At 40.8% G+C, this 13,335-nt stretch overlaps 1 protein-coding gene across 1 annotated transcript; it reads right to left on the bottom strand.

The window, feature by feature from the left end:
• Window positions 1-11,017, bottom strand: si:ch211-137i24.10 (uncharacterized protein LOC565274 homolog). Its single transcript, XM_036580855.1, has 5 exons — window positions 10,681-11,017; window positions 5,390-5,455; window positions 1,869-2,002; window positions 1,535-1,721; window positions 1-597 (listed from the first exon to the last, which is right to left on the bottom strand). Exons 1-5 carry the CDS (start codon window positions 10,855-10,857, stop codon window positions 589-591), a joined length of 573 nt encoding a protein of 190 aa, XP_036436748.1. The 5' UTR covers window positions 10,858-11,017; the 3' UTR covers window positions 1-588.
• Window positions 11,018-13,335: the final 2,318 nt, after the last annotated feature.

Here is a 13,335-nt window from a genome sequence, read left to right as displayed (position 1 = left end):
TACATGTTTTAACAGAATATATATTCATAAAGGTTATACATTATTTTATAAGCAACATCATACAGTCAATTCAGTATATGTGAAAAAATATGCAATTTACTACAACACATTAAAATCATGATAAAATGTGTGTGAACGGGTAAGAATTGTGTTATTTCTCTGCACCAATGTGCACAAACATGAAAGTCAAAACAAATCCAACACAATCCATAACAGAACCAGATCTGTCAATAATCATCTGTGAAAAAATAGCTGCTACTGTTAACTTTAGGATAACTAAACTGTAAAATAATACAAAATGAAGCAGATGAGTCACTGTAGTTATAAAGGTACAGTGTCATTTAGATATCAGTTAGAGCGCAAAGCAAGGCACAAGGCTGAGGGGAGTCTTATTACATTATTCATATCAGACTCATTGAGTTTGCTCCCACAATAATAAAACATTAGCAATAATTTTGAGATTATTAGTAAATTTAGGCAACTGCTTCCTATAACATGGTGTTGGCCTGCTTGCAGTATCAGGAAGTGTCCACCAGAGGCTGCTGCTTTACCGCGCTGTGTACAGCAGGCACAGTGTACAGTGCAGATCTACAGAGGCTGAAAAAGAGAGAAGAAAATGAGAATTTTTGCACAATAATTCAAAGATACGTGTACAAAAGTGTAATAAACATGCTTATCATTTTAATTTTGCACAGTGGTGCTGTGTTTAAATATATATTTCCTCTTGAAACTTGTCACTGTAATGTTAGTAATTCCTTGCTTTTTTTAATGAACTCTTTCTAAGAGGTGGATGAAGTGGAATAAAACAGTTAAGATGTAATCAGAGTCGTTCAGAGTGGTTTGGTGTGAAACGCTCCGTTCTAGAGAAACTTACAGAGTCAGAACAGTTCACAGTGGTGGTGATAGGAACCAGACGTCCACCTCTAAAAGCTCCCTCACAGAAAGTTACTACATCAAATGGTTATGAATTCACTGCCTGATGACTGAGACACTGTTTTATGATAGTTTTGAGAAGATTTTGGCCTTAAAATCCATTCATGGTGGAGGGATAAATAATATGCAGGCAAAATAGTCCCCAAAGAAAACTTATTATTTCAGATTTTCCACTATTTTCCATCATCAACATTCCATATAAACTCAGAAGACTCGTGTAGGTTCACTGGTGGTTTGGATAGTGAAATAAAATGTCTATATTTGTGTTGTAGTCATGACGACCCCTGGTTCCTATCACCACCACTGTAAAAACATCTGAACCATTTCACACCAAACCACTCTGAGTCACTCTGATTACATCTCACACACTGAGTTATGCATATTTTTAAATATAGGTGGAGTTCCCCTTTACTTTTTGAAGCATGTCACTTGCTGTGCTGCAAAATACTAATAGAGAGTTTTTTAAAATAATAATTTGCGAATCTTATTCATTTTGAGCATTTGTTTGGTTTTGTTTGCCCTCTCTCTCTCTCTCTCTCTCTCTCTCTCTCGCTCTCTCTCTCTCTCTCTCTCTCTCTCTCTCTCTCTCTCTCTCTCTCACCCCTTTTTGGTTGCAAGTTCCGCAGAGGCAGCCGAAAAGGCCGTTGATCATCTGAGAGGCACACAGGATGAGCTGCACACCGCTCGTCACCAGCAGCGTCGAAAACAAACCTACATTGAACTCCACCACGTTCTCCGGCTCTGTGCACGTCGACCACCAGTTCCGGTGATTCAGATAACTTTCAGACCTCCGAGGAGAAGAGATGAAGTCGGAGAGATAAAGATAAAAACAGTGAAAAGCACTAAAATATGAAACTACATATATATTTTCGGTATTAAAATTGATCAGCAAGAGCACGTGGACTGAAAGTCTCTGTGTGAAGCTGAATTCTTACCTGTCCTTAAAAGGTGTGCTCCAGATCAGGAGTACTTTGCAGTAGGGTCCGTTCACCAGCCCTAACATGGCCACTACAAAACTGTAGAGGGCGCCAGCGACACCGAGTGCTGCAAAGGCGATGGAGAGGAACATCTACAACACAAAAGCAGAATTTCATTTATTTGTATTTAGGAGAAATTCGGTTTATATCCATATTTTAAGTATTTTTCTGAAAAATTATATACAGTGTAGATTCAAAATGCACTGTAAAGGCAGAGTATTAAGACAACAGCTTTGTAAACAAAAGCAGCTATCTTAGCAAATTAGCTTGAGCTACTTAATGCTGCGTTTAAGTGGTGTTGGAAACTGGGAAATACCAGTTTTCTCACATGTAAATTCCGTTTGAACAGCTGACGAGATGTGACAGGTGATCTTTCACCATTTATGTCAGTAAAAAATGCTAAACTTGCAGTGAATGTAAAAAAATCCACACTTGATGTGCTTTTACCTGATCTATTCACGGCAATAAATGGCATCTTGTGACGTAAGATTATCTTAAATATAGTTGATTAATCTAATATTTCTCCTGTTGAGATTGTTGTGAGCCTAATTTAAGATTATTTACCTTATTTTGAAACATTGCCTTCTTGTTTTAAGTCATTTGATTGGGTAATATGATCTCACTGTATTGCTAGATAATTTTGCCTGTTGTAAGAATCGTGCTTAAAACTAGCAAAAGTATCTGTCAGTATAGTGAGATAATTTTACTTAATAAAATGACCTAAAACAAGTAAACAATGTCTAGAAATAAGCTAGATAATCTTATAACCATCTCAAAATGGGAAACATTAGCTAGATGTTTTGACTAGATCAGGAGTCGCAACCCCAAACGTTAAGAACCGTTTCAAACGTCCTTTCAGCAAAAATCAAACCACCTTGAGAGCCACAACATTTTATGTCCGTTTGCCTATCGTGGCTGTAAATATGCCTCACTGATTGTGTCTACATGCACTTAATAATCCGATAATTGCAGAAAATCAGATTTTGTCACTAATCCAATCAGCAAAGTAAGTCAAAGTAAGCAACCACCTGGGATACACCACCTAGCAACACCTTAGGAACCTCCTGGGATAACATAGCAACTGCCTTGGATAGCATAGCAATGGCTTAGCAACACCTTAGCAACCATCTGGGATACTATAGCAATGGCCAAAGAACATCTTAGCAGCCACCTGGAATAGCATAGCAATGGCCTAGCAACACATCATCAACCGCTTGGGAATGCTTAGCAACCACCAAACAACACCTTAGCAACCTCTTGGGATAACATAACAATGGCCAAGCAACACATTTGCAACCACATGGAATAGCACAGCAACAACCTAGCAACACCTTAGCAACCACCTGGGATAACATAGCAATGCCCTAGGAACATTTTAGCAACCACCTAGGATAACAGCAACGGCCTTGCAACACCTTATCAATCACTTGAGACAGCACAGCAACCATAGCAGCATCTTAGCAACTGCCTGGGACTCCATAGCATCAGCTTTGTCAAGCCAACTCAGAGCCTGCTTACAAACTTTCGCCTCAGTTCTGCTTGTTGTTAGTTACGTGAACTCCTTCATGAATACATTTTAGGCTTGGTCTTATTCCTGATGCTGGTTTAAATCCAGCGTGAAGCTGCAGAGAATTTCGTCACAACTGGACCGATAAATACTGAGAACACATCTCTCTGTGGAGCAGATTTGAAGGACCAGCATGTAGTTTAGGATAAAGAGGCTTTGAGCAGTGTGTGGCGCTGGTATGTAGCTGCAGCTCACATGGATGTCACAGAAACGCAATTAGAGAATTACAGACCTAACTGCATTACCTTACATCACTGCTGCTGAGAGCTGATTGGTTAGCATTACTGCTGCTGAGCGCTGATTGGTTAGCACTACTGCTACTGAGTGCTGATTGGTTGGCATTACTGCTACTGAGAGCTGATTGGTTGGCTTTACTGCTACTGAGTGCTGATTGGTTAGCACTACTGCTACTGAGTGCTGATTGGTTGGCATTACTGCTACTGAGAGCTGATTGGTTGGCTTTACTGCTACAAAGTGCTGAGTGGTTGGCTTTACTGCTACTGAGAGCTGATTGGTTGGCATTACTGCTACAAAGTGCTGAGTGGTTGGCTTTACTGCTACTGAGAGCTGATTGGTTGGCATTACTGCTACAAAGTGCTGAGTGGTTGGCTTTACTGCTACTGAGAGCTGATTGGTTGGCATTACTGCTACAAAGTGCTGAGTGGTTGGCTTTACTGCTACTGAGTGCTGCTTGGTTGGCATTACTGCTACTGAGTGCTTGTTGGTTGGCATTACTGCTACTGAGTGCTTGTTGGTTGGCATTACTGCTACTGAGTGCTGATTGGTTAGCATTACTGCTCCTGAGAGCTGATTGGTTGGCATTACTGCTACAAAGTGCTGATTGGTTGGCTTTACTGCTACTGAGTGCTGGTTGGTTGGCACTACTGCTACTGAGTGCTGGTTGGTTGGCATTACTGCTACTGAGTGCTGATTGGTTAGCATTACTGCTCCTGAGAGCTGATTGGTTGGCATTACTGCTACTGAGTGCTGATTGGTTGGCACTACTGCTGTTGTGGCTGTTGAGGTATTTATCACCACTGACTCACTGCTGATTGGGGTGTTGAGTTTTTATGAAGTTATTGATGCTATCTGATTATGTTCCACATGATGTTACAGTGGGGAGGTCAGAGGGCGGAGTCATGTGGTCCAGTGGTTGCTGCTGTTGTTATTGTTGTCAAAATATAACCTAAATTACAGAGTGAATTACAGCTGAAGTACTGCAGGAGGACGGTTTTGGTGAAGTGTTTGTGTTTTTACTCTCCGTCTCCATGGAAACACATGCTAGCATAAGTAGATTTGAACTTCCACTTATGTCTCTCTCTCTCTCTCTCTCTCTCTCTCTCTCTCTCTCTCCCTCTCTCTCTCTCGCTCGTGTGGTTTTTCTGCACTCTTGCAATGTGTAGCTCTCATGTGACAGACAGTCAGTAGTTTCGTGTGTTGGAACAAACTAATCAAAGCGATTATAAGCAAACAGATAGTTTTCCTAACGGGTTTGATGTAACGTAACATATGGTTCACTCCTCAGTGCATACAGTCCATATATGGAAACTAAGGTGCAAAAACAACCTGTTCTGAACTTTTTTGATGAAACAAAAAACAACACATTAACTCATACGCACATATTCAGCAGTTTAGCCTGGACTGCTTTTTGAACGAGGCACAATACAGTCCAGCCAATCAGAACAGAGCTCATTTACATATATCAGCCTTAAAGGGACGGTAACAGAAACAGCCTGTTTAATTTTAAGGGATAAAGAAAAGCTGGAAAATAAATTACGATATTTTGTGGCACTCACACAAGCACAGGTGAGAGTAAAGTACAAGAAAAATGGAGGATATGGGCCCTTTAAGTGGCCATCTATCTACCATAGTGCACACTAAGTAGTGAGCATGGGGCTTATTTGACACTCACCCCACAGCGGTTTCCACAGCATCCCTGACTTCCAGTCAGATGAATAAAGAGGGCGGGAGCTAAAACCTGAGAGAAAGAAGAAAAGAGAGAGGTCAAAAAAAAGAGAAACAAGAAGTGGATCGATTTGATGCTTTGAAACCCACTTTAAAGTGATAGTTTGGCAAAAAATTGACCTTTTTGTGCTTCTTTAGTTTTAGCCCTGGAGCTACAAGGCTAATGTGGCTAACGTTTATTGTAATATGCAAACACAAAATGTACTGTTCACTCCTAAGTCCATATATGAAAGATAAAATGCAAAATCAGGCTGTTTTACAGCACCTAGCAACACCTTAGGAACCTCCTGGGGTACCACAGCAATGGCTATGCAAAATCAGGCTGGTTTAAATTCAGTGTTTTTGTGCTGAGTTTGATGCTGGATGTAAATATTCTAAAAGTTTCAAAACATACCATTCACTAGCCAGTGCAGACTGTCCATACATGGAAACTACGCTGCTGTTTTGTTTCTGTGATGTCACAAAAACTAACACATTTACATATATCTGCCTATTTGGCCTACAGCGCTTTAGCCCCGCCCACTTACACTGAAGTTATAAGTTGTGTTTCAGCCTGGGCTGCTTTTTGAACGAGTCATAGCCAATCAGAACAAAAACATGTCATATGTTAAACAAAGATATTTACATATATTCATATTTATTTACAAATAAAGATATTATTACGTATGTCAATTTTAAAGGCACCTTCTGTTTAATTCTAAGGGATGAAAAGGGGTCATGAAAAAATGAATTATGACAGTTTTTGGTACATAAAACCATGCAAACATTATAAGTGGACTTATAAATAAAACAAATACAATAACATAAGATATGAGCCCTTTTAAGTGATCTCTAATAGACTTGGCTGTGTGCTTTTAGATACTACTGTTTTATTGTTATGTAAAAACATGGAGTAAAGCAAAGTTCCTCAGTCCTGGTCCTGCACTTTTTAGAGTTTTCTCTGCTCCCAGCACACCTAATCTGACTCATCACAGGCTCATTAACAGCCCGTTATTGAGTTAACGTGGGTGTGTTAAAGCAGGAAAAGCACTACAATGTGCAGGACAGTGGGCTTCCAGGACCAGGGCTGAGATACACTGGACTAAAGTGCATCAGCATAGCTGAAAACAGCAGCAGCCACCTGGAAACCAGGAGCTAGTCCATGTCTTGGCTGGTAAGTGAGATTTTTTTAAGAAAACCTGTCTGTTAGAGTCTTTACTCCTATGCATTCTTACCCTGACTGTGTATTTAATGCTGAAGGTCATGGCTTTGTGCTGTACACACCCAAACTGTTTACCTTTGCATGAATCACACGCGGCTCTCAGGGAGCAAACAGGGCTGGATTTCCTCTCTCTGTCTAGAAAATCAAATTTACAGTGGACCAGAAATCTGAACTGATCTTTAACCTTGTTAGTTTGTGTCTCTGTTCACATTAGGCATGATTTATCATCTCGCATCATTCAAAAGAATTCCTGCCTTCCATCTAAATGTGATGAGTTTAGTCCTGTCTCTAAAGTGTCTTCTGATTTTTTGATGACATCACTGCGCAGCAGTGGGCGGAGCTAAACAATATTGGCCATTGGCATGATGTTTCACACGCGGTTAGCTCAGAGGCCCTCCCTGTTGCGTCAACGTCTAATTTTTTATGTTGCAATCTTATTTTCACAATTCAGTGCCGTATTATGTCGAAATTAATCACCTGATTTCTCAAAGAATAACTGCTACTTTATTGAGTCACTATTTTGACCTTATATTGCTGCTTATATTGCATACGTTAACCCCAAAGTTGCGCCTGTGGTCATTAATGTGGAAGTTCTTGGGCGAATTCAGGCGAATAAGACTTGTTTCTCAAATCAGATCTTTCGAGTCGACTGTCCACTCTGTTATCTGCATGTGATCAGATCAGATTTGTGTGTCCAGACATCACCAGTCTATCTGCATCGGTTGCTGTGGTAACGATGTAGGCGTCAGTAACTACTTAGCTACACTGGTGATGCGGATTTCAGTCGTGGATGCAGGAGAGATGGAGGAGCATCATCTCCCCTCCAAATTCTTCAGGATTCTCTTCATCATCATGAATCTTCGGAGCTCTTCTTGACACTTTGAAATCCAATCTGAGCATCCAGACTGAGACGCACCTCCAAATGTGGTTTGGATCTGATTTGCAGAAATTGGGTTTCATGTGTTTTTGCTGTTCAGACTATCAAAAATTAATCTGGATACAGTCTGGACAAAAATCAGATCTGGGCTGGCAGTCTGAACCAGGCCTTAGTAGATAAACTGCTAAATTAGCCACGCCCCTCAGTAATTAGTGCGGCTTTTAAGGCCTCAGCATCTTCTTTCTCCAGGGGCGGAGCTTACGAGCTCACATACTTTCTGCGGTTTTGTTTTGCCTGTCACGGATGCTCCACTAATGCAGGTGATGCAATGACATTTTATGACAAGTTCCATGACTACTGGAAAACTATTCTATCATAGTTCTCACAACGGTGACGTGCGAGTACATCTCACACATGGAATTATGGGGGTATTCGGGTAAATGAGTGGAAGGACATTTGATTTGACGCCCCTGTTCTATACCAATAACGAATTCTCCTAGAAGCAAAAGGCCGAGCCAAGAACCACTTAGGAACATTGTTAAGAGCCTGTAGAGAGAACTGAAAACCACAAAGTGTTAGACTGCAGATAAAAACACTCCATCTGCAAACTTCTCAGGAGTGTCCAGCTATATACGTCTTCATTTTCTGACCGATCTATGAAAGGTGGAACAGGAAAATTCAAACAAGAAGCTGGCAAATAGGAAGCCGACTTCACCCTCGTCTTCTTGTGAACCTAATTGTAAGATAATCTATATGTTTTGGTGCTCACTACTAATTAGTACTACCGAATAACAGGCTTAGGAAGTATTCATTGTTTGTTTAACAGGGAAATAATGGCGCTCATCGTACTTCTTGCGAAATAAAGCTTCTCGAAGTCGTCCAACTTTGTTTCATGGCACGCCTCTTTTTTACCGACCATTCACAGGCTTTGTCGCGTAGTGTCTTCATCCTCGGAGTTCGCCGAACTGCCATGTTGAAAGAACCCCTTTGCGGTTGTTCGTTTTCTCCACGATTACGTTATATTGTTTTGTCTCCGCAAGAAGGCCTTTAGTAAACATGGCCATAGTTACTCAAAGTCCATTACAAATGGTCAAACTGTAACTGGATCACGCTGATTACTTCTCATTACTTTACTTCTGAGGGACTCTCTAAACCTACACAGATCTGTAGCTGGAAAATACAGGAGGAAGTTCAATATTCCTTTCAGTACCAAACTTGATTTAACAGCTCTGTCAGTGTCACTGACTTTAAACAGCACACAGTTCTACGGATTACAGTGATGAACTGATGCTGTTTTAGTAGAAAACAGTTCAAAATCAGCTGATATGAACTGAATAACGTGTAAAAGATACAGAGCTGTTCGTGAATGGAGTTCTGGTCTGTTTGCTGAGCTTCTCTTCTTTAGCACAGAGATCTTTATCCATCACTTTCGTATCAGCATGATTAGATGATTGGATAGACTGATGGCTGAGTTGACAGAGCTTCCCGCACTCGTACTGCGCTGCTCACACTCACAGAGTCAGCATACGCCAATTACATGCAGGTGCACACTCAAATAATCTACATAGAGAAACCTTAAGATTTCAATGCATCGTATGTGATTAATATTGTTCTCTCAGAGACAGAATTCTTCTTTAATGTGATTACAGTAGTTTAAACTGTAGTGTGTTACTTCAGGAAAAGTAATTACATTACTGTAATAATACAAGGACAAAAAGACTCTTAAGCCTCTCAAAATGTTTCCCAATACATTCTTAAAAATAATAAGAGTAATAAGAGTGTGAAGAACCTTTTTAATGGGGAATTATTGATTACTGATTTGTCACAAATTCTGCATAATTCAATGATTACGATGTAAACAGAGCCGGTCAGAGTGGTTTGGTGTGAAACGCTCTGTTCTAGATAAACTTACCGAGTCAGAACTGTTCACAGTGGTGGTGATAGGAACCAGACGTCCACCTCTAAAAGCTCCCTCACAGAAAGTTCCTACATGAAATGGTTATGAATTCACTGCCTGATGACTGAGACACTGTTTTATGATAGTTTAGAGAACTTAAACTCCATTCATGGTGGAGGGATACATGCAGGGCGCTGTGAGGCAAAATAGTCCCCAAAGAAAACTTATTATTTCAGATTTTCCACTATTTTCCATCATCAACATTCCATATAAACTCAGAAGACTCGTGGTTCACTGGTGGTTCTGGATAGTAAATAAAATGTCTATATTTGTGTTGTAGTCATGGCGACCCCTGGTTCCTATCACCACCACTGTAAAGACATCTGAACCATTTCACACCAAACCACTCTGAATCACTCTGATTTCACCTCACACACTGAGTTATAGGGGGAATTCAGGTAAACGAGTGGAAGGACGTTTGATTCGGCCAGAAAGTTACACCCACACCACACAGTGAGAGACCAAACACATTATTTGTACATAATTTAGGTCTTTGGCCCACCACAAACTTTGCGCTTTGGCCCCCCATGGCAAAAAGTTTTGCCCCCCCCCTTTTCTAAACCAGTAACGATTTCTCCTAGAAGCAAAATGCAGAGCCAAGAACCGTTTAGGAACCTTCATTGTTAAGAGTGTGGAAAGAGAACAGAAAACCAGTGTGGGACTGCAGACAAAAACACTCCGTCTGCACACTCGCTAAAGCTTCTCAGGAATGTCCAGCCATGGACGTCTTTATTTTCTGACCGATCTGGGGTCAGTTCTAACTGACCAGTGGGGGAGTGCAAATAGCATAAAGAACTTTAGGGCGTGGTAGCAAATGAGAAATGAACAGGGAGTCCATTCAGGATCAATATAACTGGGGTGGAGATCTACCACATAAATACATTACAACCCAGATCAGTTTTATATATTAAAAAACCCTTATTTAATATTGCATTTAATATCTAAACAGTTTACCTGCTTTACTGTCTATTAGTTCTTTTGAATTACACTAATATTTTACACATTTTATTATAGTCTTTCTGGCGTGCTATAGATGCCATGTAAACAAAAACATACACTATTATTATTAATTATAGATTAATAGTGAAGCAAAGTGATAAAAGTGCAGCTAAGCTTAAACAGAAAGTGCAAACTCTGGCACAAGCCTTTAAGATCCAGCATTTTCTCTGTATTTTCATTATAATTAATGTTTTACGAACTCACCATCAGTCCTCCTCCGATCAAACCCCCCATGTACTTCACTTCTTCGGTGAGATTTCCATCCTTTGCGTATTTAACTGACCATCCGGGGAAGAACAGGATGATGTTGCAGAGGACAGAGATGAAGGCCAGAGGATACAACGCTCCGGCGATGAAGCGCGCACACTTTCCTGTGCACATCCTGACAGGAGATGCGCCTGAAGTAGAAGAGGAGGTTAGAAAAGTGTACGAGGTCTACAGTCTGCACTGCTCTAAAGCTTCTCTCAGCTCTGCTAAGGTTCCTCTCACGTTCTCCTGCTCAACTCCTCCTGTTTGAACTGTTAGAGCTGATTTGACCGTGCGCTGAGACTCAGTGGGATGGGCTTACTGTGCATGTGAGACAGAGATAGTTTCGGTGTGTGATAAGACTGATTCCACACACCACTCCTAGTTCTGTCACTGTTAGACATGTTATTAAATAGCTTTTTAAAGGCTTCCACCTGAATCACCGTCTCAGCACTGGTTTCAATGGTTTTCACCTACTTTACTATATACAATATAGTATATAGTGTTATAAACCTACTAGCTTTTCAGAATGTTTTTAATGCAGGTGTACATGTTTTGGTGCCATCCTAAGACCTGTTTTGTCTAAAGCTCAAATTACATGGGGGCCACTAGCCAGGTGGTCTTTCCCATGGGGGTCTGGTTAAAAAATTGCAGTATGAATTTTAAGTACACATATATACACTGATTCAAGTGCATCTTAGTCAGTGTTTATTAGAAAGTCTTCTATCATTGCAATGTTATTGTTAACATTATATTATTATTATTATTATTATTATTATTATTATTATTATTGTTTTTGTTGTAAAAACTGATAGATTTTAATAAACATTTTAGCGTTCAATTAAATAACTTAACAGTAGAATTACATGGGATGAGTTTACATGTTTGATAATTCCATTTGTTTCTTAATTGTGGCTCTGAGAACTAAATGAATCCACAATTGCAGATTTAACTATCAGTCTAAATTCAGACTCGCACCTCAAAGACTTGAGACACGACTCAGACTCGCATCTCATAGGCTTGTCTCAGACTTGCAACCCAGAGACTTGACTCAAACTGACATCTCAGAAACTTGAGACTTGACTTAGACTTGCAACTCAGAGACTCAAACTCGACTCAGATTCGCATCTCAGATGCTTGACTCAGACTCGAACCTCAGAAACTCGAGACTCAATTCAGACTCGCACATCAGAGACTCGATTCAGACTCGCACCTCAGAGACGTGAGAATCAACTGGACTTGACTCAGACTCACACCTAGAGACTTGGACTTGCACCTCAGATACTCGACTTGGACTCACAACTCAGAGACTCAAGACTCAACTCAGACTCACCCCTCAGAGACTCATTTCGGACTCACATCTCGAAGATTTGTCTCAGGTTCACACGTCAGAGACTCAGACTCAACTCAGACTCACACCTGAGAAACTCAGACTCAACTCAGACTCACACCTCAGAGACTCAAGACTCAAACTCACATCTCAGACACTCGAGACTTGACTTAGACTTGCAACCCAGAGACTCGAGACTTGACTCAGACTCGCAACATAGAGACTCGACTCGGACTCACACCTCAGAGACTTGACTCGGTCTCACACCTCAGAGACTTAAGACTTGACTCAGACTCACACCTCAGATACTTGACTCGGTTTCACACCGTAGAGGCTTGAGACACAAACTCAGACTCGCACCTCAGAGACTCGAGACTCGATTTAGACTCTCACTTCAGAGACTCGACTCAGACCCGCACATCAGAGACTCAATTCAAACTTGTACCTCAGAGACTCGAACTCGCACCACAGAGACTCGAACTCGCACCACAGAGACTCGAACTTGCACCACAGAGTCTGGTATGAGTGATTGTTATGCTGCCTTTATGAAACGAGTCAGTCAGCCGTTGGTGCTATTGATGTTCTGTGAGGACTCGTGTTCAGACAGGCTTTTAGCTGAAGCTGTGTGCAGCGTTTCTCTGGCTGTGTCGAGGCCGGCCTGCTCTAAACCTGCTGCTGTTTACCTTGACCATTGTTCCTCAGCCATGCAGAACCAGGATTGACAGCCGCATTCAAGCACTGGAAGCACTTGAGAAACACAAATACGCACAATCATAATCACTTCTGGTGAAAGCAGCCACGACGTGTCCATTCAGGTTTTACAGTAACAGCCGTGTAAACTCTCCTCCTGCAAACCGCACTCTGATAATCTCTGATAAGGCCAAGCAAATAGCGCAGTTAAACCGAGTGACCGCAGGCAGGGACGTTCACTAACACATCCTCTACAGAGAACACACTTCAGAGCATATTTTAATGCACAATTACTGTTTATTTGCTGGATTTAACATATTGGGGGAATAACAAGAAACATAAAATGTTACCTGTGCAAAAGTTATGGCACATTTTACATTTTATGGTTTTATGGTATTTTTTTATTTTATGGTTTTGTGGTACTTTATTTTATGGTGATGTTAAACTGCAAATAAGTCAGAGACTCCACTGAGGACATGAAGATCAATAAAGCGTTGTTTAACCTGTGAAGGAATTTATTGTTGTGAAATGTGCTGTGTTGTGTGTGAAGGTGCTGAAATTGTATTTTAGGCTGCCTATTGTTGTGTTTCTCC

This window comes from Colossoma macropomum, unplaced genomic scaffold (assembly GCF_904425465.1).
Source record: "Colossoma macropomum unplaced genomic scaffold, Colossoma_macropomum, whole genome shotgun sequence".
NCBI lineage: Eukaryota > Metazoa > Chordata > Actinopteri > Characiformes > Serrasalmidae > Colossoma > Colossoma macropomum.
The sequence above is the reverse complement of the archived record's forward strand: the minus strand, read 5'-3'. Positions and strand labels throughout refer to the sequence as shown.

Coding starts and splice junctions, on each gene's coding strand:
- si:ch211-137i24.10 (XM_036580855.1), bottom strand. CDS start 10,857: ATGTGCACAGGAAAGTGTGCGCGCTTCATCGCCGGAGCGTTGTATCCT. Junction 5,456..10,680: donor TGATCGGAGGAGGACTGATG/GTGAGTTCGTAA, acceptor TCTTTCTCTCAG/GTTTTAGCTCCCGCCCTCTT. Junction 1,722..1,868: donor AGCACACCTTTTAAGGACAG/GTAAGAATTCAG, acceptor TTCTCCTCGGAG/GTCTGAAAGTTATCTGAATC.